Source organism: Quercus robur, chromosome 8, assembly GCF_932294415.1.
Source record: "Quercus robur chromosome 8, dhQueRobu3.1, whole genome shotgun sequence".
Classification (NCBI taxonomy): Eukaryota; Viridiplantae; Streptophyta; class Magnoliopsida; order Fagales; family Fagaceae; genus Quercus; species Quercus robur.
Window position 1 is genome coordinate 51,660,292 of NC_065541.1, and position 26,258 is coordinate 51,686,549.

Below are 26,258 nucleotides of genomic sequence, written 5' to 3' on the forward strand. Positions count from 1 at the left end.
TGCACCACTTGGTTCTTAAACAGCCCTTTAGCTGCGATGAATCAAAACCCAGTCCACCAAACTATAATCATTTAGCCCAAGATCCTTGGGCCTGTGTGCTAAAGAAAAAGCACTCTCACAATGTTATATGTTGATTTTGAGATGTTATTAAATTCATTTGATGCAGCCCAAACTTCATTGATTTTGAGATGTTTTGAAGTGAAATATTTTGAGCCATATGCCAATAGTGTCCTCAACAAAACAAATGTTACATGCTAATTTTGAGATGTTATCTACTTCAGTTGATGCAGTCCCAAACTTGATTGATTTTGAGATGTTTTGAAGTGAAATATTTTTCAAAAAATGTTTTTCTATTTTCAGGTATTTGTTTACAGGTAAAATATAGTCAAACTTATAAAATATTTTCTGTTGATAGTAAAAACCTTTATAAAAATTTGTAAATTGTTTTACCTTTAAAAATTTGGTAAAACATTTTTAAAAAACACACAGTGGCTTCCCCTCTCCCATTTGATCGCTAGGTCATCAGTCTGGTTTTCGGCGACCAATGTTGTCAATCCAGTGGCAAGAGACGTCTCACCGAAAATCAAGTGGTAGGAGATGCCTCACTGGTGATCTGTGCTAGCGATTTGATGGCCAGAGACGCCACATCGATGTCCAATATTGGTGGTCCAATGGCCAAACATGTTGTGCCGCAACTAGTGTCAGAGGTCCGGTAACCGAAGACGATGTTTTGTTGACCGGTGTTGGCGGTCCAATCATTGAGATATCGCTTTGATGGTGATCGTTGATAGTCTGGTCCTCGGAGCCACCGTTTTGACTATTAGTTCCAATGGTTCGATCGTTAAAGCCCCCATTCTAGCTATCGGTTCCAGTGGTTTAGTCACCAAATTGATTTTAGACCAACATATTTACATTGAGTTCAGAACAGTGCTGATTGAGAGAGAAAGGTTCAAAGGAGCAACAAATAAAAGAAGATTGGGCCGGCCCCCAAGCTACTGCAATAATTTTTGTAAGTGATGAAAATAAAATAGTGAGTCCACATGAATTCATAATTTCACCACTCCCAAATTGTCATATATCAAAATTGTGGTAAAGTTGTTGAAAAGTTTGTAGCACTAAAAATATCACCAATGATTGATTTTTCTTCTTTTTTTTCTTTTTCTTTTTTTTGAGAAGGAATGATTGATTTCTCTTCAACTCTCTCACATAAGTGATAAGTCATTCTCAAATAAATAAATAAATAAATAAAACTCTCTCACATAGAGGGGCCTACACGGTCGAAGAATTCATCCACCTCCATTGGCTAGATCACATCAGGCAGTGCAAACTGTTATCCTACACCGCGAAACACCAAATCCCTAACCTTTTCTCCCTACATGGTATATGATTTCTCTGCTTCTTCTTATAAAAAGCCGGAACGGAACCACTGTTAAGTGTCTATCGCTTTCTTATTTTAACATCTCTCTCTCTCTCTCTCTCTCTCTCACTTTCACAATTTTCCGTTGCTCAATCAATTTCCGATGGCCGCAGTCGACACCGAATCAGGTCAGAGAAATCGCTGACCAATCACTCAATCAATTTCAAATTTTAATACCAAAAAAAAAAAAAAAAAACAATGTCTTGGTTTGAATAATTGAATTGAATTTTGAATTTTGAATTTTGAATTGGAATTGGTTTGGCAGTGATGGAGTTCTTGAGCTGTGTCCCGTTGCTACAGAGGCTACCAGGCTTGTCTCTCAAGAAAATCGCTGAAGTTGTCTTTGTCAAACGCTATGGTATGAGTATTACTATTCCATTTCTCATTATTACTATTACTTTTAGCACGTAATTGTAGTTATAAATTGAAACGTTTGTTTATCCATTTATAATGAATTAGTAAGTTTTCTTAGCTACTAATCAGTAAAGACACTCATAGAGTTTGTTCATTTCAGTGCCAATTTATGAAATTTTTAATGCTTTCTAACAAGGGATTATTAAACTAATACCACAATGAAGGTTCTTGATTCAATTTCTCTTTTGGAATTTTTAACATGTATAAGGGTCATCAAATAGGCCACAGCCCGACCCCGAAACCCATCGGCCCATTGGGCTAATGGACGGGTCGGCCGTTGTTATTGAAGCCCATGAGTAGTCCGCTAGCCCAGTGGTTGAGGCCGTGGGTTAGTTTTTATGCCCATGAATACCCGGTGGACTAGCCCAGTAGCCCAACCCGTTGCCCAGCCCGTTGGCCTAACCTGTTGGCCCAGCCAATAACTCATAATTCATAACAAAAATATATAGGAAGTGTATGGAAGATTGATTTTAAGATATTATAGAGGAATTTCTTAAGAAAACACCCTCAACCATTAAGATACTCAAAGTAATTATGCTAAACTTAGTTTACTAGATATATATTTTTCTAGTAGTCAAGCAAATTTGAATTAACCATTTGACATTTTTTTTTTATTAAAGATAAAAATAAAAAACTATTTAAAGCCTTAATAAAAAAAATTAAATAGGTTTTCATCAACAAAACAAAAAATTAAATAGATTTGATTGTAAAAAAATTTGTAATTAAGTATTAAATTCTTTAATTCTTTCCTACAAAAAAAATAGATTGATGATTCCCTTATAAAAAATTGATTCTTTCCTTATAAAAATAATAAAATAATATGTTAAAACAAGCCCATGGGTAGCCCATTAGGCCCAACCCGATAGCCCAGCTCGCTAAAGATAAAATGGGCATTGCCCATGGGTAGGGTCATGGGCTGAGGTTTTCTCTTTCGGCCAATCCCAACCCGACCCATTAACTAGTTAATAGCCTATTATGCCCAGCACATTATGCCCATGGGCCAAGCCCATTGATGACCCTTACATGTTAAGTTTTTGTAGTTAGAAATTATTTTTCATATGAGATTGTATAAGGATTAATGAAGAATTCTTATACAATATTGAAAGTTTGTATAATGTGTTGTCTCAGTGATAAACTTATACCTTTATTTGCATTTTATGACAGAGTTTTGAAAGTTCCAATTTCATGAATATTTGAATTTTATTCGTGGGTTTTGAATATTTATAAAAAAGATTAATAAATTTTAATACAATTTGGGCGGAGTGGCAACCCATAATCCCTGCACCTAGTTCCACCCATGCCCTTTTTGGAATTTTCTTTACTGAGCAGGGTTAGCAACAATTGTTTGTTTGTTTGTTTAATGTGTTGGGTTGTAGATCCTGGAGAGCATGTTGTTCGTGAGGGTGAAAGTGGCGATGAAGTTTACTTTATATGGGATGGAGAGGTAAGCTTACCTGAGATAATCTCTTTCTTAGAGTGATGAATATAGTTTTTTTATCCCCCGCACCCCAAAAAAAAAAAAAAAAATCCTTGGAAGGATGATAAATTTGAAAGGCTGAATGTTTAATCTCCTGGTTTACAGGCTGAGGCTGTCGGATCTGTTGCTGCTGATGAAGAAAGTCGTACAGAGTTCCAATTGAAGCGATATGATTATTTTGGTTATGGTGAGAAACTGTATTCTGTTTTTGTTTTAATTTGTAAGCTATTTATTGTTGTCTTTCAGCCTCTTTCAGCCAAATATGAAATTGTTGGTAATTTAGTTTATTCTTGTTATCATCTACAGAGTTATGTTGACCGGTTCATTTTTGAAGATTTTATATATTATAAATGGGTTTTGGTGCAATGGAGGGTGTTAATATTTCCAAAGTATCTCTATATATGACATGTTTCTCACAAAAGGGTGCATAAAGTTGTTTGTTATTTGCTATATCGGTACCTTATTTATAACAAATTGGTGGCAATGATGGTCAAAGTGGCCTTTACTCTAGTTTATAAAAAAAAGTGGCCTTAACTCTATGTTGCTTCTTGTGTTATTTGCATCTCTGTATATATGCCTAAAATTTTGCCAAAAAATTATGGGAATAATGCGAACTTTTTGTTGCAGGCATGTCTACACTTGTTAATGAGGCAAATGTAATTGCTTTGACTAAGGTAGCTGCAAAATAAATACACCCACATGTATATCATTTATCTTTGTCTTTTGCTTTCCCATAACATATACGTCATGCAGACTGCTCAAGCTTATTGAGATTTATCTCCAGAAGCTATTTTTGTGTATGACTGTAGTGAGTTTCTAATGTTTTGTTTGTCATGGCAGCTGACATGCTTGGTGCTACCCCGTGAACATTGTAGTTTGCTGCAGACAAAGTCAATCTGGAATGCGGAAAAAGCCCTCGAGACATGCTCACTTGTGGAGAGTATATTACACTTGGAGCCAATAGAAGTGTGTTTTTAAACTGTTGTTTGAGAATCTTCTGTTTTGATTTTGTGTGCATGCTTCTGCATAGAGCTTTTTCATATTGATTTTTCTTGCTAGCATATCTTGTTCAAGCTTTCTACAAGTACAACTATGCTTATTGTGTTCTTGTTATTGTATTCCTGATTACTTCTGGTTATTTTGTTTTTATGTTGACATGCTAAGCATTACAAATGAATTTTTCCTTATGAAATTATTTTATGAAAGCTCATACATTTTTATGTAAATCATATTATACTTGTCAGATCAAATACAAAGAATTGTGGATGTATAGTTTTAAGAGGATCAAAAGAAGAAAATTCATAAGCCTATTATGCAAATTTGGAAATAGTGAAAAATTATCTCAACTGGCAGACAAATGCTTTGGAGCCTCATTTCCAAGCATGGGGCGTTCAGCTGCACGACTCCTTTCTTGTCATTCCTCATGGCTAATGCCACATCCTTCTTTTTATTCTTTGCTAATGTGTAGATCCCTCTGCCTTTACCACCTTTTGGACCTTTTTATTCTAGGGATAGTGAATTTCATTTTCGTAATAATTTGATCTAGCATTGTCTGTACAAAGTTTATTAGACTAACCCTGAGTTTCTCATGTATCACCTTCTACATTTTGTTTTTTGTAATGAGAAATGCTTGCCATATTCTTATACAGAAAAACTCTGAACTTTTGGTTTATGCTAAAGATTCAACTTTGTTTTTCCCTTTTAAGGTAAACATATTCCGGGGGATCACCTTGCCAGATGCACCAAAGTTTGGAAAGGTTTTTGGAGGACAATTTATTGGACAGGCAAGATTAAGCTGCTCTCTGTCTCTTTCTCATACTGGCATGTTTTGTAAAACAAGTTTCCAGTAAAAAACAAGTAATAGATAATTGCATATTGTAATAGCCTGTACTAGGGCAGAATCTTTGAACTATTACATATTAGAGAACTTGTATGCATGTGCTTATGGTGGGTCAACGTTTGGGAAGATTTACCAATGATAGTTATGAACCTTTTAGAAGAAGGTTTAGGGTTCAAAATAGAAAATATTTGTTTTATGTTTGAAAAGAGAAGAAGAAAAGGAAAAGGAAATTTTCAAATCTGCAAGCAGTGGCCATGAACATTACCTGTGAATAATACTGTGAACAGTACTGCAAGAATGAAAAGAAGAAAATAAAGAAGAGAAATGGAGGCAAAAGAATACTAAGGCCAATGTGCTTCAATACTCAAAACACTCAATATAATACTCAAAACACTCAATATTTTATCGATCAACTCTAACTTATTTGAGTACAGTTATATAGATCCTAACTTTTAACTTCTCTTAGTAGAACTAGGAGTGTAATGCAACTTTTTACCTATCAAAAAAAGAACTAGGACTGTTACTTTGACTACTAAACTAAACCCTAATTGAGTTGAACCAAAGCCAACACATAAAGTCCCATAAACAACGTAAGAATTACTAATAGAAGAAAACCCAAGGCCCATAATAATGGCTCATACCCAACAATTGTAAAATTACTAAGATACCCTTGACTCTAGAATGGCTAAATAAGAATTAAATTATAAAATCTAATTAGCTACCATGGACACTTAGTCTTGGGCTTTGTCTTAACCTTCGACTTCCAAAGAGGATGTTGTTTCTGTAATCATGCTATGGTTGCACTATCTATCTTCCTCTTATTCATCCGCATGTAAGATCTATACACATCTAATCACTTGCAAATTCACTACATCATGTGTTTGTGGAAGTTGAAAAATGATTACTTTCTTGGAGTGTAGTCTTTAAAGTTGAATGTTGAACATGCCAATGTATGGTTTAATGTTTGCTGTTTTTTTCAATGTCAATATGTCACTTGATCTCTAGACTATCTTTTGAGAACTTTCAAGACACTTATGTCAATAGATTATAGAGTGACTTACACTTCTTTAAACAATTTTCTATATTGCCTTCATATACTTTTTGAATTACCGATTCTCCCAAAAATTTAAGTTATTAGAAAGTAGGAAATTTAACCACTTAACCATAATTGTAACACTCCCTTTTTTGTGGGCCTAAACTCCTCCTTAATGAGTGGGTGCCAACACATGGGATTTTGAACAATTAAAATGGGAGGTAAAATGGAGACTAGGAACGAACTCAAAACCTTTTTCTCTAATATCATAATTTTAACAATACTCAAAAAACTGCATCATGCTGTATGTAGAATACTCTTTTCATGGGATACCGCAGCATCTGGATTTCTCTGTGCATGAATTTAAGTTAAGTTCAATTTGAATATTTATTACCATCAAAATTTATTAGTAATTTTTTGTAGTTGCTATAAGAATACTCATCCTTTTTTTCCACAGTTTATTACATTTTGAAATAACTTGTGCAACTCAAACAAGTATATTTTATAAATATAGATTGAGTTTTTTTTATCGGACACAGACAGTGAATACAACTTGGAATCAATAATGGCTGGAGCTTTTAACATACTCAGTCTTTAAGATGATGTGTGCTGTGCAGGCATTGGCTGCGGCGTCAAAAACTGTTGATTTTTTAAAGGTTGTCCATAGTTTGCATGCGTATTTTCTTCTTGTTGGGGATTTTGACAGTAAGTACATTTCTGTCACCTTGTGTTAAACTTCTGTGGATAGCATTTCTTTCCAATGTTATTACTCTGTTCCATTTTTTGTCCATCTTTCTTTAGGATGTCTCAGAACAGTGCATACATTGGACTTCCCGATACTACCTTTACGTTTTTGAATTGGAATGCAGTAAAAATAATAAATATAAAGGCAGTAGTTATGCAGATATCAATTGCATGTAACTGCCATCAAATAGTAAACAAAGCTTAGGCAATTTTCTGGTTTTTTTCTTCCTCAATTCACAAAACTTTGTTTAAAACTTCAAATTCAATTGATTTTCTTTATAATTAATTTTATTGACAACTTAAATTGAAATATATAGTTAACTATGTGAAAAAGAATCTCAATAAAAGCATTGTTAATTTTAAGGCTTTTTAAATTTCATAGATTTTAAATTTCAGTAGTTACTTCTATATATATATATATATATATATATATAAATTACACTTATTTTTTGATAAGGATATTTGTCATTTGTAATTAAGCTATATCCATTATCCATTATCTTATTTTTGAGATAGTCTTTTAGTTCTAGGACTCAAAATTTGCGCAAAATTAGTTATGTCACTTGGTGTAATGTGAGTCACCTTGGGGTTTCAACATTGAACATTCTCTTAGCTTCAACTTTAATATTTTATATAAAAATATATAGATTCCTGGAGACATTCAATTTATGAAGATTGAAAAACAAAAAGGGATAGAGGGATTGTTAATATTATTATTATTATTATTATTATTATTATTATTATCATTTTGACTTTTTATTTCTGGAGCATGTATGTTGGTCTCTAATCTAGCTAATTGAAAGATAATTGTTACTTGTCTGGTCTCAACTGCAGTAACAAATAAGTAATAAGAGAAACAAATTTGTTGCCTACCAACTTTATGTTAGACTTTATATTCCCAATTTCCTTAAGACTTTTCTACCTTACATTCTTGAGAAAAGCCAAAAAAAAAATCAGGTGGAGTCATCCTATACAGTACTTTTCCCCTCTGTTTATTTTGCCCTTGCCTTTTGTGTGTGTGTGTAACCCTAAACAGTGGCATCCATTTTGACAGAAATACTAAAGTATGACTTGATTAGACTAAAAAAAGTGATTGGATTTGGAGGTGTAACAAGTCTAGGCCCTGTTTCAAAATGTTTCTTTTTATGTTTAAGTTGCTTGTCTCCAAGCCTCTTGTTGTCTGCATAGAAAGCCCAAAATATTCTTCATTTTTAGTGACTGCATAAAGAAGTAAAAGTTCGAACAAATTATGGCTTTGAAATGGTTTTGTGCTTGAAGTTTTCATGTCAAATTGTTGATTCAATATGTTATGGATTCATGCAATGTTGAAGTATATACTGTTCTGCATTTCTGCTACAGGAACTAATATTATATCTTCATGATTATGGAACTATAACTTAAATTTTTGCACAATGATATAAATTTCTGGTACCCTAACCCATTATTTCTTTCATGGATTAAAATTAGTGAGAAAGGTATTAATGGTACGCGTGTAACTATGCCTTTGTAGTGCCAATCATATATCAAGTTCAACGAGTACGTGATGGGAAAAGCTTTGCTACCCGAAGAGTAGATGCAATACAGAAGGGAAACATTGTATTCACATTACTTGCTTCATTTCAGGTATGAGTTAATTGCATGCTATTGAAATTTTCCTGAGTTGGGTTTGGCCATTGGTTACTTTTTGATCATGATGCATTTTCGTTGCCATGATTTTTTATGTGGTTTTGAAGGTGTGAATATTTAAAATTATTTTAAAGATCGTACTTATGAAAAAAAATATTTAAAAATATTTTAGTGTTGCAAATGTAACGTTCGATTAAGTTGAATTTACAGAAAGAAGAAGAAGGGTTTGACCACCAGGAAGCAACAATGCCTTCTGTACCTGCTCCAGAGATGGTAACTAATATTTGTTTTCCATTTTTTATTAGACAATTTCCCATTTCTTGCTGTTTTAATTATTGTCTCCAACTTGCAGCTTCCATCAATGGAAGAGCTACGTGAGAGACGTCTCACAGATCCACGTCTACCGAGGTAAGATTTGTACTACGCAATTCACAGTTTATTGCTATCTACCCTTGCATATGGACATTCCATATCTCCACTAGTTAGATATAAATGATTCATCTTTCCTCGCGTATTGCATTTTATTCTATAAATGATTGGTTCTTGGTTATTGTTTTGTTTATTTGTTTTCTTGCTGATGTGCTTTTATGTACTTTATAACGATCATAGTAAACACTAGTTTGGGGAGTTTTTAAAAGAACATAATGGAATGGAACCAAATGGAATATATTGTATTTGGAAATTTTAAAAGAAGGAACAGAAATGAAAGAAATATATAGTTTTATTATTATACCCAACTCCTTTTTTATTTTTTCTTTGTCTCAAAATAGGGATAAAATCGATAATTTACCACCATTTCATTAAATGATTGAGTGTTCCTCCCACTTTTGGAAGGAATGTTTAGAAGGGAATGGGATGGAATGAGCATTCTATCCTAATCATTCCATTCCTTCCTTCTAAACTCCGAACTGGAAAATGGATGGAATATTCTTTAAAATCCCTTTGAATTGTGCCATTCCATTCCTCCCCCCACGGCCCTTCCTACCAATCCAAAATGGAAGTTAGTTTGGTTATTTGACAAGGAAAATCCTATTAGGCAAACCTATATGTGTCTTAGACAACTTATAAAGTCCAAAACTATAGTTCTTGTTAAATTGGAATTTCATAAATTTGTTGGAGAGCTTTATACTGTGATCCCATCTTTCGGAGGTATTAGGTTTAAGAAGAATGACTTGAAGAATCTGTTTATGAATCAAGAAATTCAAAATATAGGAGAATTACTAAATTCTTTATTTGTTGTTCCATAACTTTTAGGTTCGGTACAAGGCTGCCTCATTTAGCAAGCAAAACCATCTTTAGGATTTAAAAGAAAGTGAGTTATATATTATATAATAAAAAAATAAAGTAAGTTATATATTATATAGGAATTCACCATTCCATAGGCTGTGCAAGTGTTTAAAGATATAAGGCTAAGGATGAATGTCCACCTTTACTTGCTTTGAAGATAAGATGCTATTTTTGGTATTGTCAAACTCACTATATAGTTATAGTTATCTGTGGTACATGGGAGTTTTAGGATATACGTGGTATGGTTGATAGTATACTTCTCTACCAGGCTATTAAAAAAAATGTTACATGTTCATTATACATTCATGAGTACAAATTCAGTTCTTTTTTTATGAGGAAACAAATTTCATTAAGAGTGCAAAGGGGAACAACCCATGGGAAGTATACAAGAGATACACCAAAGAGTCAATAATAAGTTTAAAAAACAAATAAAAAATAAAAAAATTTAGACAAGGTAGAAAGAAGAAAAATAATCACTGGCAGCAAATGCATGCAAGCGAACCTACACGGACACAGTGCTTTCTCTATATCAGATCCTATTTGATATAAGCTTGTGAGCCTCCAGTAAAGTAGACCAGGATAGCCTTCCAGTTAGAGCCTAAGAATAAAGTGAACCATAATTATGTCTGTATTCGGCTTCACTTGAAGATAGGCACCAGAAAATCTGCCATATAGGTGTGACCTGTCAACTTGTTTAAACTGAATTTTATTTAATGCTATTAATATTTTTCTGCTAGTTTTAGGAATTGATAGAGACAAGCATGGGACATTGTTTCGTAGTTCTGTTCTGTCTGCTTATGTTTTGTTTTGAGTACTGTTGCTGGTTTTCCTGGGTGATGTGTGCTTTGCAGTAATTGTGAAATTGGATGGATTTTCATTGTTATTGTACCTAAAGATCATCTTTTGATTATGAGCCTAATAACTGAATGAAAGCTGCTGTTTGGTTAGATTATTGACTCTAATTTTTTCGTCTTACATAGCTAAAATGTTGGTATTTGGTTGATTCAGGACTTATCGGAACAAGGTGGCTGCTAAAAATTTCATCCCTTGGCCCATAGAGCTACGGTTTTGTGAGCCCAGAACTTCAACCAATCAGACTAAATCTCCTCCAAGGTTAGCCTGGATTATTGTGTTGGATATTCATCTTTTCCTATGGGCTAAATATGCACATCACTTATTCTAGAAATATGGATATGGTTTTTGCTTGCATGCAAATCCATGTTTACACACCACATCTTTTGAGTACATTTTATTTGTATTGCAGTTTGAGGTATTGGTTTAGAGCAAAAGGCAAACTCTCTGATGATCAGGCCTTGCATAGGTAAGCAAAACCTTTTTATAAATATATATCCAAGGTGAGTTCTGCTTTGATTGAATAAAAGCTGAGCAGAATGAGTATCTCATAATGAATGAGCAATGTGGCCTTTTGTATTGTTCTGCGTAGTTTTTGAGGGAGCCTTATACTGTAATTATTGATATTCCAATTAAGTTAACATGCCATATCATCTATCTGTTATATTTACATGACTAAAAATCAACCGCACTGTTATTTTGACCCTTCGTAGAGGTCAGGATGAAATTTTTTGTTGTTGGGCCTTGCCCCAAGAAATGTTTAGTTGGCATATATAAAAGAGTTCTTTGGACAGTTTACCAGCACAAATAATGCCCCTATGCGATGTTTGTTGTACTCTTAATCAAATATAAATTCAAATATTATTAATGATATCTGGATAAAGGTCCAATTTACTTGGCTTTAGTTTTGTTCCTTTTTTTTTTTTAATATGCTTTTTTGGTCATTTGCAGATGCGTAGTGGCATATACTTCAGATCTGATATTTCTTCAAGTTAGTATGAATCCCCACCGTAGGAAGAATTTGAAGACAAGTGCTGTTAGTCTGGACCACTCGTAAGTATCTGCCCCATATTACCAGATAATTAAACACCAAAGTGTGTGGCCAATATGTCAAAATTATAGAGTACTTTTATATATAGTCTCAGTTTGAAAATAGGCCCTGCTTTTATAATGGACTTGAAGCTGTTATATGTCTGAAAAAGATGACCAAATCATATTTTGCTAACATGGTTTTAGATTTTAAACGAGAAGCATGAAGTGAATTCAGGTAACTATTGCATTGTAGCAAACTGCATCAAAAAAAAAAAAAGGACAATTCCTTTTGTATTGTTGACTAGATGCACTGCTACTATCATTTATCAAATGATGTTTCTGGTCATGTCTTGGTAGTATTTCTGTTGGCAAACTTAATTATCCTGATATACATGTTGTCAACTATATATTGTATGTGCATTTAAGTTCACGGTCAAAGTTGATTTAAGAGCATTCCTTTGCCACTTTTTTTTCAATCTTTAATTCATTACTATAAGCTTGTTTTCATTTCCATCTTAGGATGCACTTTCACCGGCCTGTCAGAGCTGATGACTGGCTATTATTTGCGGTACGTGCCATAAAGTGTTTAGTTCTCATGTTTAGTTTTGTTTAAATGCTTATGCATGCAAGTTTGTTTGGGTTTATTTTTACCCCCAGATATACAGTCCTGCTGCCTACAATGCACGCGGCTTTGTTTCTGGCGAAATTTTCAATAGAAAGGGAGAGGTAGAGATTTCATTATATGTTCATAAACAGCAGAAACAATCTTCTTTATTCTTCTTTAATTACCTCCTACTCTTTTTCTCTCTTTCTTTGCTTTTTGCTGTTTTCTCTCCATCCAAGTGATGTCTGTGTTATGAACTGATTTATGCATGTCTTGATGAGCAGCATGTTGCATCGGCAACTCAAGACGGCCTACTTAGGGTGCTTAAAAGTACAATTCCACCTGCGGCGTCGAAGCTGTGAACTTGTTGATGCTCGGCCATGCCAATGGAGTATTATGCTAAACTTTTGGTGATCCATCAGGTTTAGGTGCCAAGATTTTGCCCGTTCCCCCAATATTTACCTTTTATATTAAATATTCAATAATGATTTGTGCAGATGTAACAAAAATGAAAAAGGGCGAAAATCAATTATTCCAACTTTGTAGCATTTAAAATTTGATTTTTCTCTTTTCTTTTTCTCTTGTAAAATTTTATCATGATAAAAGGCAATCACATTCACATGCATCATAAACCAGAAGCAGAGCCCCCACTATAAGTCTGCTGGTCCCGTTACATGAGTCAAGACTCTGAAGCTACGCCATTGGCTAACCTAGTAATTATTCGAGGCGTATTCCCCTATATTTACAACTTTCAATATCGTGGATCTTGTGGGAGAAAGCTCAGTTTGAAATTTCGAATACATTGATTGGCCTCCGACTCTCCACTCCCTAGCTTAATCTTGTTACACACAACAGGGGTTCCAGAATTTTTTTTTTTTTGGGGTCATTAAAAAACTTATGTTAAATAAAAATTAATAAATAAAAAAAAGAAGTTGAATATATTGAGTTATTGACTTAAAAAAAAAATAAAAATAAAAAAAAAGAAGAAAAGATCAAGCAAATATATGAAGTTTTATAATTTCATTTTACTAATTTTCATATATTAAAATTGTTATATTTTAATTCATTATCAGTTGTTATTATCTATTGTCAATATAGGTAGATGTGACCATTTTATTTTGTTAAGTTTGTATAACATTTTTATTTTTATTCTGTTGTCGTTATCTATTTGTTGCTATTTTCATATGAAAATGTTTTAAACTAAATGACAAAAACCAACTCACTAGCATTGTATTAATTATTGACCATACAACTACACTTATCCATTCATAAATAATATACTAAGGGTGCGCTTGGTTCAACGGAAAGTTAATTCCAAGCGTGAAATGATTTCAGGGGAAATTGTTTTCCCTTAAGGAAAATGAAATCCGAGAGTTTGGTTCTGCAATGAAAAATAGTCCAAAAAATGATTTTCGGTATTTAGTAACATTTTGAAAATGCTATTTTTCTACAAAATTTTCACATTTTCTCAGCTCCCAAACCCAGCCAGCCATCATCCACCACATCATAAAAATCAAAATCAAAACCCATTAAGGTAGAATAGAAATCAATATCAAAACCATTGAAACCCACAAACCACCGTAGCCGACGATCCACCACCCCCAATCGACATTATCAACACTTAAACTCACCCCTAACCCACCACCACTGAAACCCATGAATCATCCCAACCACCAATCCTTCAAAACCCAAGCAAAAATGTTATTTTACAATTAAAAAAAAAAAAAAAAATTTAAGGCAGCGACGACGTGGGTAGAAGAATGATGGGTCTAATGAGAGTGAGAGAGAGGACGAAGGTGAAGTAGATGAGAAACTACCTTCACCGGCAGAGGGGCTCACAGGCATGACGGTGAGGCCGTGGGTCGGGGACTGAGATGTAGTGAAATCGGGGTGGGTTTAGTTGGGTTCATCGGAGATGGGTTTGAGCACGACGGAGAAGCGGAGGCGGTGCGATCAGATTGGCGATGGGTTTGAGCGGTGCGATCAGACCGACGGGGCTGTGGGTCGAGGACTGGATCTGGGCTTCACCGGCGATAGCTTTCTCCATCCTTCGGCTTGGGCTTGGCGTGAGTGATGGGAGTGAGTGAGGAGAGAAATTTTCTGAGGATGGAAATGGTTTGAAGGTAAAATGAAAGTGTAAAATGATTTACACTTGTGGGGTGGGTATTTTACGGTCAACGGAAATGATTTTCCGTTTGACCAAATTTTTCATGTGCAACCAAACACACACGGCAGGGTGTAAATTGTTTTCGTGAATCCATTTTCAGCCAAAACAAATGCACCTTAAGTGTCTACTTAGCCAATCAAATGCTTGAACGATCACAAGCCTTACTATTTTCTTGTCTTGAATCACTAACTTTATAACAAAAGGTTATTATAATATGATAACAATATACACAAAGAGCAAGACTTAGGTACAGTATTTAGGTATTGTTCCTTAGGTTCTTCTTTTAAAATTCTGTCATGTGAATTTTTTCTCATGAGATGAAAGTGTATTTTTTAATTAAGTAGACACATGGCTGAATCTTAAAATGAGAACTTAAGAAACATCATCTAAGGTACTGTACCTAAGTTTGTCCATACATAAATGTAATAAACTCTCTGTATTTCCTAATTATTAAATTATATAAAGTTATATTATATTTATACTATACAAGCACACATTCACACAAATAACATTATAAAAACAAAACAAATAAATAAATAATGCACACAGTTAGTATTGGACACGCACACACCTGACATAAATTTACAATAAAAATAGACACACTCATAACGGATTAACACTCGCTCTTTACTCTGAGAGAGAGAGAGAGAGAGAGATATTTGTGATCTGTGATATATGTTGTTGTTTGATTTTAGGCTAGGCTAATGTGATTAGGTGTGCAAGTGCAAAAATATTTTTAAAAGTAAATTAAACAAGTAAAAGAATATTATATATATATATATATATATATATATATATATATATATATAAGTGGGGTTCATTTGAGCCCCCTCATTGCCATGTAGTGCCGCTCCTGGTACACTTTTTATTGCACATTCCGTATACATTCTATGTCTTCACGATTTTAATAGAAACAAGATTTGAAAGGAATGTGTAATGAGTGTGCAATAGCAACTTAGCCAGTGTATGATAATTATTACTCTTAAAATTATATTAAACCATTTTTCAATTTCTAATCATACTCCCTATTCAATCTAGTTGGTTTTTTTTTTTTTTTTTTTTAAATCAATATTTCGTTTCACTTCTTTTTTTATACTTCATTAATGGAAATTATTCACTACTTGCAAGTGATCTATAACACTATATGACCATCCCCTCCCACCTAATCATACTCCCTATGGTCTCTAATTATTCTCATGTGACCAATTTTTATCAACAATTTTAATAAGATTATGAGAAGTGGATGGATTTGGAATCCACGAGGGCTTTTATATAAAAAATTTATAAAGAAAAAAAAAAAAAGAAAAAGAAAGAAGAGAAATCTAGAATGTCAATATAATTACACATAGGGAGGGCATGGATAGGATTAGGTTATGGGTATCCTTTCTCCATCTTGTCCCTTCTTTGGACAAGAGCAAAACAGGGTGAAAACATTTTGTCATCCCTAATGAGTTAGTATTGGTTCTTATGAAAATAAGAAAAATGAGATAGAAGGAGGAGAGGCAATGGTAAAAGTATGAAGGAAATGAATATATTAGCATTTTAGAGATGATACTAAGCTATATACAAAAAGATTAAATTATATACAGATCATTTATATATACACATACTTGTGGACATTGAGAGTGTATGAATCTTGTAGTTTCCAGTTTGTTTTTCTATTGATGTTGGAGCCACTCACAAACCTGACTATTAGTGTCCTCAACAAAACAAATGTTATATGCTGATTTTGAGATGTTATCTAATTCAATTGATGCAGTCTAAAACTTAATTGATTTTGAGATGTTTTGAAGTGAAATATTTTGAGCCATATGCCAATACTTTCCTCAACAAAACAAATGTTATATGCTGATTTTGAGATGTTATATAATTCAGTTGATGCAGTCCCAAACTTCATTGATTTTAAGATGTTTTAAAGTGAAATATTTTTCAGAAAATATTTTTTTATTTTCAAGTGTTTGTTTACAGGTAAATCATAGTCAAACTTATAAAATATTTTCCGTTGATAGTAAAAACCTTTATAAAAATTTGTAAAATGTTTTATCTTTGAAAATTTGGTAAAACATTTTCAAAAAACACATAGTGGCTTCCCCCCTCCCATTTGGTCGCTAGGTCACCAGTTTGGTTTTCGGTGACTAGTGCTATCAATTCGGTGGCAAGAGACGTCTCACTGGCAATCAAGTGGTATGAGACACCTCATTGGTGATCTGTGCTAGTGATTTAATGGTTGGAGATGCCACACTAACGTCCAATGTCGGTGGTCCAGTGGCCAAAGATGTTGTGCCGCAACTGGTGTCAGAGATCCAATAACCGAAGACGTTGTTTTGTTGACTAGTGTTGGCAGTCCAGTCACCGAGATATCACTCCAATAGTGATCGTTAACAGTCTGGTCCCCGAAGCCACTGTTATGACTACCAGTTCCAATTGTCTGGTCGTTGAAGCCACCGTTCTGGCTACCAATTCCAATGGTCTAGTCACCAGACCTCTGGCACTAGCAACTTCGGTGCTGAGCCATTGATTTTGCCATTTTGGTGATTTGCTTGAAAATTTATACTTACCATACTAAACACGTAAAATCTTTTATTAAAAGTATTTTACTTCGAAACATGAGTTAAAAGGAAAAGCAACTTCAGGCATCATCAACATATTTACATTGATTTCAGAACAACGTTGACTAAGAGAAAGAGAGGTTCAAAGGAGCAACAAATAAAAGAAGATTGGGCCAGCCCCCAGTGCTGGCTGAACAGTGGAGCAGGAAATGCGGTCGCCTAAGGTCCCAAGTAAAAAAAAGACCGCCAAATTTTAACCAATAAGGTTATTTATAATCAATAAATAAAATAATATTTTTTTACCAAATGAATAACAAATAAAAAATAGAGAAAAATGTAATGTCCACAATATTTTTTACAACACTTTTATAATTATGCTAAGTAGTAGGTTGTTACAACCTGTTATTGATGGCAAAAAAATAATTATAGTGATATTTTCAAAGAGAGAAAAAAAAAAGAATAATAATATTGTAAAAAAAAAAAAAACTTAAAACCTAGAATTTGTTGTAAAAAAATATTGTAAATGTTGTACTTCTAAAAAAAATAAGAATTTAATTAGCAAACTTTTACTAGTTCTCATCTCTAAGTCCACCATTAACACCATTTTTTTACTTACTATTATCAATCTATCATATCAATAAGTATGAAATATTTTGTCAAATTTTTTCTGTTTATAAAATTTCTAAAAAAAAGAAAAAATCCTTCGTAGTTTTTGTTAATTAGTAGTAATTTTGCATATAATCAATTTTTGCCTTAGACTCCAAATACATTAAGCCGCCCCTGTTGGCCCCAAAGCTAATGCAATATTTAACTAAATTTAGCTACTTATCAAAAAAAAAAAACTAAATTTAGCTTAAATTATTAATTTAGTTTCTTAAAATCAAAATAAATTGCTAAACAAATCAAAAAATACTTTTGTTGCTCAAAAAAAATCAAAAAATACAATAAAAAGAATTAGATTTAGAGTAATCAGAAAAAACAGTGTTATTCAATCCCAAAAAAAAGGAAAGACAGTGTTAGTTAATAGCTTCACGCATCGGCAAACGGCAAATACTATTTACCACTTCGGCAGCCTCATTCATTTCCCGAACCCGAAGACACTCACAGGTCTCACTAATCTCTCTCTGTCCATTCTAAATTGTCTCTTTTGGTTTTGAAAATCTTTTCCTTTGATTTCTTTCCAACTCGGCTGTTTGTTTCTTATTCTAACATTATTGGATTTGAAAATGAAATCAACCTACCACATTCATTTTCGTTTGATCTCTTATGTTTGTTCTGATTAATTTTAATTTTTACTTTACTGAACAATTTCAATGGATCTGATAAAGAGTGGTGTCTTTGATTGGGATGAAACTCATATACTTTCATTTTTATTTATTTATTTTTGGGTTTTTCTTAAAGGGAAATTTTGTTGAAACAATTTGACTCATATTGGAGATTGTAGTCTTTAATACTGTAATTTTCTTTTAAGTCCTTTTGATTAGAATTGTGGAAAATGAAATGAGTTTGTTGTGTTGAGCTGAAGATATGAAATCATGTCAAGAATGTTATTGTATTTAGGTTTTCTTAGCATTTAAAGGAGTTTATGCATTTGGGTATGACAGTATTCATTTATGTTGACAATCGTATTTTTTTATACTTGGTATGTCCAAATGCTGAAATGTGAAAAACCCATTAATTCTTTTATCCTTTTTTTTTTATTATATTATTAATAGTTTAATACCCATTTACTTAGGATTTGTTTTGTTACATGGGTATAATTCCTTTTGTTCAAAATTGGGATTCTCAAATTAGGGGAGCAAGAGAGATGATCATGGTTTCAGTGGGGTACTGAAAAATTATTTTTCCTTTATAGAAAGAAACGGGAAGGTTTTTTTTTTTTTTTTTTTTGAGAATCAAAGAAACAGGAAAGTTGTATGCTTCAAATTCTAGAATTTTTTTTTTATCTAAATAATGTTTGCTTCAGTGAATATTATCAAGGGTATACATAGGCCATGAAATGATCTGCACAAGTTTAGGTATGACAGTCAAATTGCAAATACTAGTTTAGGAATTGGATCCAGTTTGTGTGTAATGCTACTGCATGTTTGAGAGTCTTATGATTCTCTTATACATTTTGCAGGGTTTCACTTAGGCAGGGTGTCGAAGATTGAATATGGAACATTTTGATAGTGGATCAGACAGTGTCAGTCAAGTGGAATTGACACCTCTAATATGTGGACTTCCAGATGACATTGCTCTTTTTTGCCTGGCAAGGGTTCCTCGAAAGTACCATATGCTCCTTAGGTGTGTTTCAAAGAGATGGAGAGACCTAGTGTGCAGTGAAGAGTGGCATTCTTACCGCCGAAAGCATAAACTTGATGAGACTTGGATTTATGCTTTGTGTCGAGACAAATTTGAGCAGGTTTGCTGTTATGTGTTGGACCCCAATTCATCAAGAAGATGTTGGAAGCCCATTCAAGAACTTCCACCTCGCAGTTTGAAGAGAAAAGGCATTGGTTTTGAGGTTTTGGGTAAGAAACTCTACTTGTTGGGTGGCTGTGGATGGTCTGAAGATGCTACCAATGAAGTTTACTGCTATGATACTTCGAGGAACACTTGGAGTGATGTTGCTCCATTATCAACTGCAAGGTAATACTCTTTATTGCAGTACAAAGTCATTTTGCACAGTGGCAATTGAAGTTTTCTCTAGGTTCACTTGATCTTCACTTTCTGAAACAACACTTTATCATGGATTTATGGAATCCTTATGCATTTTGTTCTTCATTGGTAATAGCATTGGCCAGTTGTGAGTTGTGACTTCTGTCAACATTGAGAAATGCTGAATTTTTGCATTCTTTTGATTGTAAATTCACAAAATAAAGACCTTTATTTTCTTGAATCTGCGGGGGAGAATATTGGACAGCCTGTTACATCCTTTTTGTATTTTGCCATATATAATTACTAGTAGGTATTTCTTTTTTAATTTTTGGGGGTCAGAACTGCAAAATGATCCATTAATGAATTGGGCAAGTTTTCCTTTGAAAGTCCTGTTTTAAGGGTTTGGGACCAAGAGAAGAACCCCGGTGTGTGTGTGTGTGTGTGTGTGGTGGGGGGAGCGGCACGGGGGGGTTGTTGTGCAAGGTTAGTTGAGGATTAGTTTTTAAAAGTTTTAATTGCTATGACCAAAAAACTCTGGTTATAGACTGTTAGTGTTTATTTTTGTTTTATGTAATGTTTATGCATTTTTAAGTTACTTGCCTATTAATGCATGCACACTGGTGTATGTTTTTTCATCACTTTTGTTCTTCCTTATAGATCATTTTCTTTTTCCTCGCACTGGGATACAGTAAATCATCCTTTAGTTTCTATGTATTCAGGTGTTATTTTGCTTGTGAAGTTCTAGATGAGAAAATTTATGCCATTGGTGGGCTAGGCTCAAATTCAAGCAATCCAAATTCTTGGGACACTTATGACCCTTGCACAGATAATTGGAAGTCTCACTCAGATCCAAACATTGTTCCTGAAATTGAAGATTCTATAGTCATGGATGGGAAGATTTATATTCGATGTGGCACTTCTGCTGTAACTTCTCATGTGTATGCAGTAGTTTATGAACCATCAAGCGGCACGTGGCAACATGCAGATGCTGACATGGTATCTGGATGGCGGGGTCCAGCAGTTGTTGTGGATGGGACCCTATATGTATTGGATCAGAGTTCAGGAACCAGGCTGATAATGTGGCAAAAAGAGACTAGGGAATGGTTACCAGTTGGGAGGTTGTCAACTTTGCGTACAAGACCACCCTGCCAGATGGTTGCTATTGGGACAACCATTTTTGTTGTAGGAAAGGGGCTTAGCACTGTTGTGATTGATGTTGGTAATGCAGGGAATATGGGAGGGGTGATGATGAGTTCTACTATTTCTAAAATTACTTCTGATGATGATGTAATTAGCTGTAAATGTTTAGCAATTTGAGATTCTGTTGTAGCTGTTCTTAAACTAACCACTGTGAGACTCTGAATGTGTTACATAATTACACGTTTAGGGGCACATTTGGATGCCCATCAGAAATGAAGATGTAACACTGTATCTGATTGAATATTGGATTTCAGACTATATTGTATTCATACTTTTGTCCCATGTGGACATTGTTCATGTTGTGTTAATTGGTGTGTAATACTTAGAAAATTGCTTGTGAAAACTTTTTTCGTTTCGCCATATCAGTGGAACCCCAGTCTCTCTCTATCTGTAGTTTTTTTGGGTTTCTTTTTTCGTTTCACCATATCTGTGGAACCCCAGGTCCTCTCTATCTGTGGGGTATTTTTGGTTTCTTTCGGGTGGGTGTGGTGACATTGTGCAGCACGATTTTGACATGAACAAAGTTTGGCTATAAACATGGTTAGAGCCTTGGGCTATAAACTCGCAATAGGAAGATGATGTGTCCATGTCATGTGCAATTGGCTCCAGTCAAGTTTGTTGCCGAATTTTATCATTCTGATATTGTATAAATTTGCAAGCCTTCGGTTCAAACACTGTCAAGAGACTCAAGACCGTCAACTATAAGAGGCCTCTGTAGGAATGCTCATTGATTCTTAGGGAGGGATCACCCGCTCAGACATAATTTTTTTCATTTAAGAGGGGGAGACAAAAGATGATTGCTATTCGGTTTGTTTCAGCAAAAGGTATTTTTTGAAAAACGTTTTTTAGTACTCTTTGGTGTTTGATATAGCAGTTTGCACTTTGCAGAAAATGCAAGTTCAACAAAAAATATTTTCCCTGATCAACAAAAAACAAGTCCAATAGAACCAATGGTAATTTCCCTCTTCCTTTGTTTTTACAGACCAACATTGATTCTTCCTTTGTTTTTGCAGACCAACATGGATTGACCGCAACTTTTTCCCACTTTATTTTTTGTCAATTCCAAATAAAAAATCTAGTTGTCATTTAGACCTCTCAAATAACCTAAAAAACTGGAGATAATTTCTTATTTCAAGTATATTTTCTTGAATAAAAGTTTTTGTTTATATAATCATTTCAAATTACAAGAAATATAAATGATTTTCTATGCAGTCAAATAACAAAAAATGTTTTTGGGCTCATTTTCAGAGTAACAAGTTCAATCAAATAAGAAAATTAGTCAATTTTTGAACAAATGTTTGCTCGAAAACAACTCATTTTTTAGAAAACTTTTACAAAAGAATCATTACATATTTAGTGAGCATGTCTTCAGAATGACCCAGTAGTCCACAACCCGGGTTCTGATTCTCATAGGTACGTGCTAGCCAACGAACTGTAGTAAAATTGAAAACCCAATGCTACGTTCCATAGACAAATGGAAAACGAACAGAAATAGTAAATTGGGGAAAATGCAAAGATACATGATCTGACTAGTTCACAGACTGCTCTTAGTTTTTAATATATTTCAGAAGCAAGCAACCCAAAAAAATTGAAAGGGGAAGGGAAAAAAAAAAAAAGGAAAGTTCAAAAAATATATAAACATTTGAGAATGCAGCATCCTCTCTTGTAATGCTTCGATGGTTGCAGGTGGTGCTTTGTGAATATTAACAACATATTACGGTACATATCATAAGCGATGCCCTTTGAATTAATTACAGGTACATGTGAAATTCCAAATCCATTCTAGGTGAGAACTCTTGCCATTAGATCCCTTTCCTTCCAAATGTAAGCATGTCTTCATTGAGCAAAAAAAGTTGATCAACCATTGGGAGACACCCTTGTCATTAATCTTCAAATCATCAACTGATACAAAAATAACGTGAGAATGCTGAGATTTGGTCAACTAGTCTTTTTCCTCTTAAATACAGGATGTATGATTCCGTTGTAAGAATCCAATTTGTCAATCTTAGAAATGCACTCTTTCATCCTCTTCAAAACAATAGGCATAGCAGAGACATTACTGGAAATTTTATCTTTAAGTAATTGTAATTTCTCAGCAATCTCTTGATCCTGTTCTGCATCTTGTAGCCCCTCAATAGATTTAACCTGTCCTCCTGCATCTGTATAATGGATACAAGATCACTGCCTCAAACAACAGATGGATATACTGAACTACAAACAATAGAGGCTACTGAAGTGGTTCACAAGTTTCAAAAGATAGAAGAAAGATTAAATAGGACCATTTTTAGTGTGGAAATAAAGAAAGCAAGCAAGCAACAACAACAATCAAGCCTTAATCCAAAAATTTTGGGTCGGTTATGGACCATCAACAGACTAAGAAGGTAAAAAAAGGTATTTACAGTACACTTGGACATACTGTTAATGGAAATGAACAACGATTTCTCTATCAACATACCACCCAAAAATGGGCAGAATGCTTCAATGAATTCAAGCAAACTACCATTTATGACCAAAACTTGATAAAAGGCATAAATAAAAAGGTAAAGGGTTTAAAAAGTAAAATTATATATTAATTTCATTTTTTCCTTAATTTATAAACTTACAAACATACTGACAAGAAAACACCTCATTAGCAAAAAAAAAAAAAAAGACAAGAGAACACCTCAATCCTTTCTATTCCATTCATCTTAATTTACCCATTCCTTTGAAGTCTTTTCCGGTAAACTTCCAAGTATAGTGTTAGCAATTCTATTTGTAAGTACTACACTTCAAGGCTAAAGACAGAAAAAGTGCTCCCATATAAGGAACAGAGTGCATATGACTTTGGAAATAATTTGTGATGCATGTGTCCAAATCAGAGTAATTAGCTTTCAAATTCACCTTTAAATTTATATCATCACAAGCTTTAATCTCATCTTCGCCATAACCCCAAGTCCCCAACTCGTGTTTATCTGACATATTCACGCAATGTCAACCAATGGCCTGTAATCCAATCATAACATTGTTTCCTGTAAGGAGAGTAACTCCATATGGAAATGATTAGGAGGGTGTCTGTGCAATCTACAACCCATTTGCGTTGTAATTTTGTATGCGCATGTATAAGAAAGGGATTCAGGGTAACCAAGGTGGATTTAAGAGGATACTAAAATGAATCATCACGTTCAATAAACAATTATTTGCATAAGACTAGGGGTGATAAAAAAACCTAGCCAAACAAACCCACCCAACCAACATGGTCAGACCATACGGGTTTGGTGGGCAGTCTAGTGAGAGGGTCTGGCTTTAAAGGGGATGGGAGTAAATCCAGGTTTTTCTGTTGAACCTTGAGTGCCGCCATCATCACTTCCCCTCATTGCTTATGGCTGTACCACCAATTGCCAACTGAAAACTGACCACTCACCGGAGAATGTATTGCAGTTGACTTCAACCAAGTTTTCAAATTGGCAATGGTTGGAAAAGTTTCAAACCCAAAATGCTCGATTCAAGTGATAGGCTGACTCTAAACCCAAACCCAGCTGACCCATGAACACCCCCTGCATGGGGCTAGGATACAAGACATGACTATCAAACCAGATAACACACAGGGAAGCACAACTTTGATCAATGAAGACTTTTTTTTCTTGTAGGTTAACTCTTCATTTGGAAGTAGTACTAACCCAAGAATGATGATTTCATCTTTGGTCCCACTCATGACTTACAATTTGGTAATCCTCTCAAACTCACTACAGATTACAATCCATAATCTTTCATCATTTGAGGGTAAACTACTCTTTATAAATACAAATCTAATAACAGACTTCATTGTTATTCCCAAGTGCATAACAAAAAAAATACTACTAATCAACACTAACGCGTTGCTTATATCATGTAAACATACAATCCATCTTTTGTCATTTCCCTAGCAAGAATTCTATAATTCCTTCTTGTCTTTTAGATAAACAAATCTACAAATTCAATTTTTGACAGACAAATGACTAACCGAGCCTCTTTGTTGCCGAGAAAGTGCAGTAATCAACCAACCTAAACAATGTATCATCCTTACACCATACTGACAAACAGGTTAAAAATAAAAAATACCCACATTCTAAAAAATTTGAAACAAAATTTCATCATTCAAAACCCTAAAATTCTATCAAATAGATAAATAAAGCCACTGAATTCCTGAGCTATAGACATATTAAACCTAGAGATGAAATTTTCAAATATTTAAAATAAAAAAAAATTATACAGAAGAAAAAAAAGAGCTCAAATTCGAGAAACCCCCTCTATTTTTGCTTTGAGAAAATTAAGCCAAAATTCTTCTCTCTTAGATACCTAGAAGTGGGAAATGGTACCTGGAATCGGAGCTCCAGAGGGAGCGGATTCGGATGGAGGAGGTAAAACGGGTCTCTGAGCGGTGAGGACGGAAGAGAAAGTGGACCTGAGGTGGTCGGGTAGAGTGGTTCTGTATTGTAGAAGCTTCTCAGCCATTTGCTTCACATCTCTCTCCAACTCTTCATTTTCTTCTTCTTCTTCTTCTTCCGAGCTTCCCACCCTTCTCTTCATCTCTCTCTGTGTGTGTTGTTGGGAGGTTAGGGTTTTTCAAATTTTGAAAAAAAGTAACAGTTGGGGATTTAATTTTGGGAGCGTAGCGCGCGTATGCAGTAGTGGAGACTGTAATGTAATGTAATGTAAAGTGAATCTGATGGAGAGAGGCTTACAGCGCACACCGTTCCTCGGCTATACACAACTTACACAACGGCCAAAAGGAACAATTTCTTTTATTTCATTTATTTTATTTTATGGCTTAGATTTGTATTAATGCCGACTATTATTAACATTAGAAAAGTTAACCGATGCCATTAAGTGCTAAAGAGATTGGTTTAAGAAGTATTTTTATACAAATTTTATAGAAAAAGGAAAAAATATGATATTAAAATTGATTTTTTAAACTGTTTTTAATATTTCTCATAAAACTTAAAACTATCTTTAAATGGTCGATTGACAAATATTCTAAGGACATCTATTAATTAGACACTATAAGACCTATGCAATCAAGATGTGTTGTTGAATGGAAATGAAAGATTTTGAGAAGTAAGGAATTTTCAAAAGATGTTAAGCGTAGTTTGGTGCAAATTTAATATATGTATATTTTTTATCTACTGTAAGATTTTTTTCCCATTGGGAGACTAAGTGTGTGTTTGTATTCAGCTTCTGCGTCCACGTTTAGCGTTTCACGCGTTTCAGCTGTTTTTTTTTTTTTTTAGCCGCACTTGTTGACTTTTTGTCCGTGAACAATGCATTTGTGCACTGTTCATGGACCCACAAATTACACTTTTCAGCAACTTTTTCATTAAAAATGGGTCCCACAATACTATTCACATATTTAAAAATTAT

The 26,258-nt window shown here is 34.0% G+C and overlaps 4 protein-coding genes across 6 annotated transcripts in view; 3 read left to right on the plus strand and 1 right to left on the minus strand.

The window, feature by feature from the left end:
* Positions 1 to 12,896, plus strand: part of LOC126696925 (acyl-CoA hydrolase 2-like) — a 42,918-nt gene extending 30,022 nt beyond the window's left edge. The window contains exon 18 of the transcript XR_007646116.1: positions 12,749 to 12,896. The gene's annotated coding sequence lies outside the window, so the exon portion shown is untranslated. The remainder of the gene's footprint in view (positions 1 to 12,748) is intronic.
* LOC126696924 (acyl-CoA hydrolase 2-like) lies at positions 1,394 to 12,896 on the plus strand. The gene is made up of 17 exons (XM_050393687.1): positions 1,394 to 1,545; positions 1,683 to 1,775; positions 3,208 to 3,275; positions 3,414 to 3,495; positions 3,936 to 3,982; positions 4,149 to 4,274; positions 5,015 to 5,092; positions 6,799 to 6,886; positions 8,436 to 8,548; positions 8,762 to 8,824; positions 8,904 to 8,959; positions 10,847 to 10,951; positions 11,103 to 11,159; positions 11,642 to 11,743; positions 12,242 to 12,290; positions 12,380 to 12,448; positions 12,611 to 12,896. The coding sequence occupies exons 1-17, from the start codon at positions 1,521 to 1,523 to the stop codon at positions 12,686 to 12,688; spliced, it is 1,299 nt and encodes a 432-aa protein (XP_050249644.1). The 5' UTR covers positions 1,394 to 1,520; the 3' UTR covers positions 12,689 to 12,896.
* A 5,113-nt stretch (positions 12,897 to 18,009) lies between these two features.
* LOC126696926 (F-box/kelch-repeat protein SKIP4) lies at positions 18,010 to 21,190 on the plus strand. 3 transcript variants are annotated; one of them, XM_050393689.1, is made up of 3 exons: positions 18,010 to 18,149; positions 19,165 to 19,673; positions 20,402 to 21,190. In XM_050393689.1, the coding sequence occupies exons 2-3, from the start codon at positions 19,198 to 19,200 to the stop codon at positions 20,997 to 20,999; spliced, it is 1,074 nt and encodes a 357-aa protein (XP_050249646.1). In that variant the 5' UTR covers positions 18,010 to 18,149; positions 19,165 to 19,197; the 3' UTR covers positions 21,000 to 21,190. The 3 variants fall into 3 exon arrangements, with proteins under 3 accessions (XP_050249646.1, XP_050249647.1, XP_050249648.1); XM_050393690.1 differs by lacking the exon at positions 18,010 to 18,149 and adding an exon at positions 18,156 to 18,310; XM_050393691.1 differs by lacking the exon at positions 18,010 to 18,149 and adding an exon at positions 18,946 to 19,060.
* Positions 21,191 to 22,359: 1,169 nt separating this feature from the next.
* LOC126696927 (uncharacterized) lies at positions 22,360 to 25,595 on the minus strand. Its single transcript, XM_050393692.1, has 2 exons — positions 25,217 to 25,595; positions 22,360 to 23,041 (listed from the first exon to the last, which is right to left on the minus strand). Exons 1-2 carry the CDS (start codon positions 25,425 to 25,427, stop codon positions 22,821 to 22,823), a joined length of 432 nt encoding a protein of 143 aa, XP_050249649.1. The 5' UTR covers positions 25,428 to 25,595; the 3' UTR covers positions 22,360 to 22,820.
* Positions 25,596 to 26,258: the final 663 nt, after the last annotated feature.

Bases quoted from the DNA above. Each gene is read 5' to 3' on its own strand.
- LOC126696924 (XM_050393687.1), top strand. From the start codon at position 1,521: ATGGCCGCAGTCGACACCGAATCAG. The intron at 3,276-3,413 runs GTAAGCTTACCT...CCTGGTTTACAG, and splicing joins ACTTTATATGGGATGGAGAG to GCTGAGGCTGTCGGATCTGT. The intron at 3,496-3,935 runs GTGAGAAACTGT...TTTTTGTTGCAG, and splicing joins ATATGATTATTTTGGTTATG to GCATGTCTACACTTGTTAAT.
- LOC126696926 (XM_050393689.1), top strand. From the start codon at position 19,198: ATGGAACATTTTGATAGTGGATCAGACAGTGTCAGTCAAGTGGAATTG. The intron at 19,674-20,401 runs GTAATACTCTTT...CTATGTATTCAG, and splicing joins GCTCCATTATCAACTGCAAG to GTGTTATTTTGCTTGTGAAG.
- LOC126696927 (XM_050393692.1), bottom strand. From the start codon at position 25,427: ATGAAGAGAAGGGTGGGAAGCTCGGAAGAAGAAGAAGAAGAAGAAAAT. The intron at 23,042-25,216 runs GTACCATTTCCC...TCCATTATACAG, and splicing joins CTCTGGAGCTCCGATTCCAG to ATGCAGGAGGACAGGTTAAA.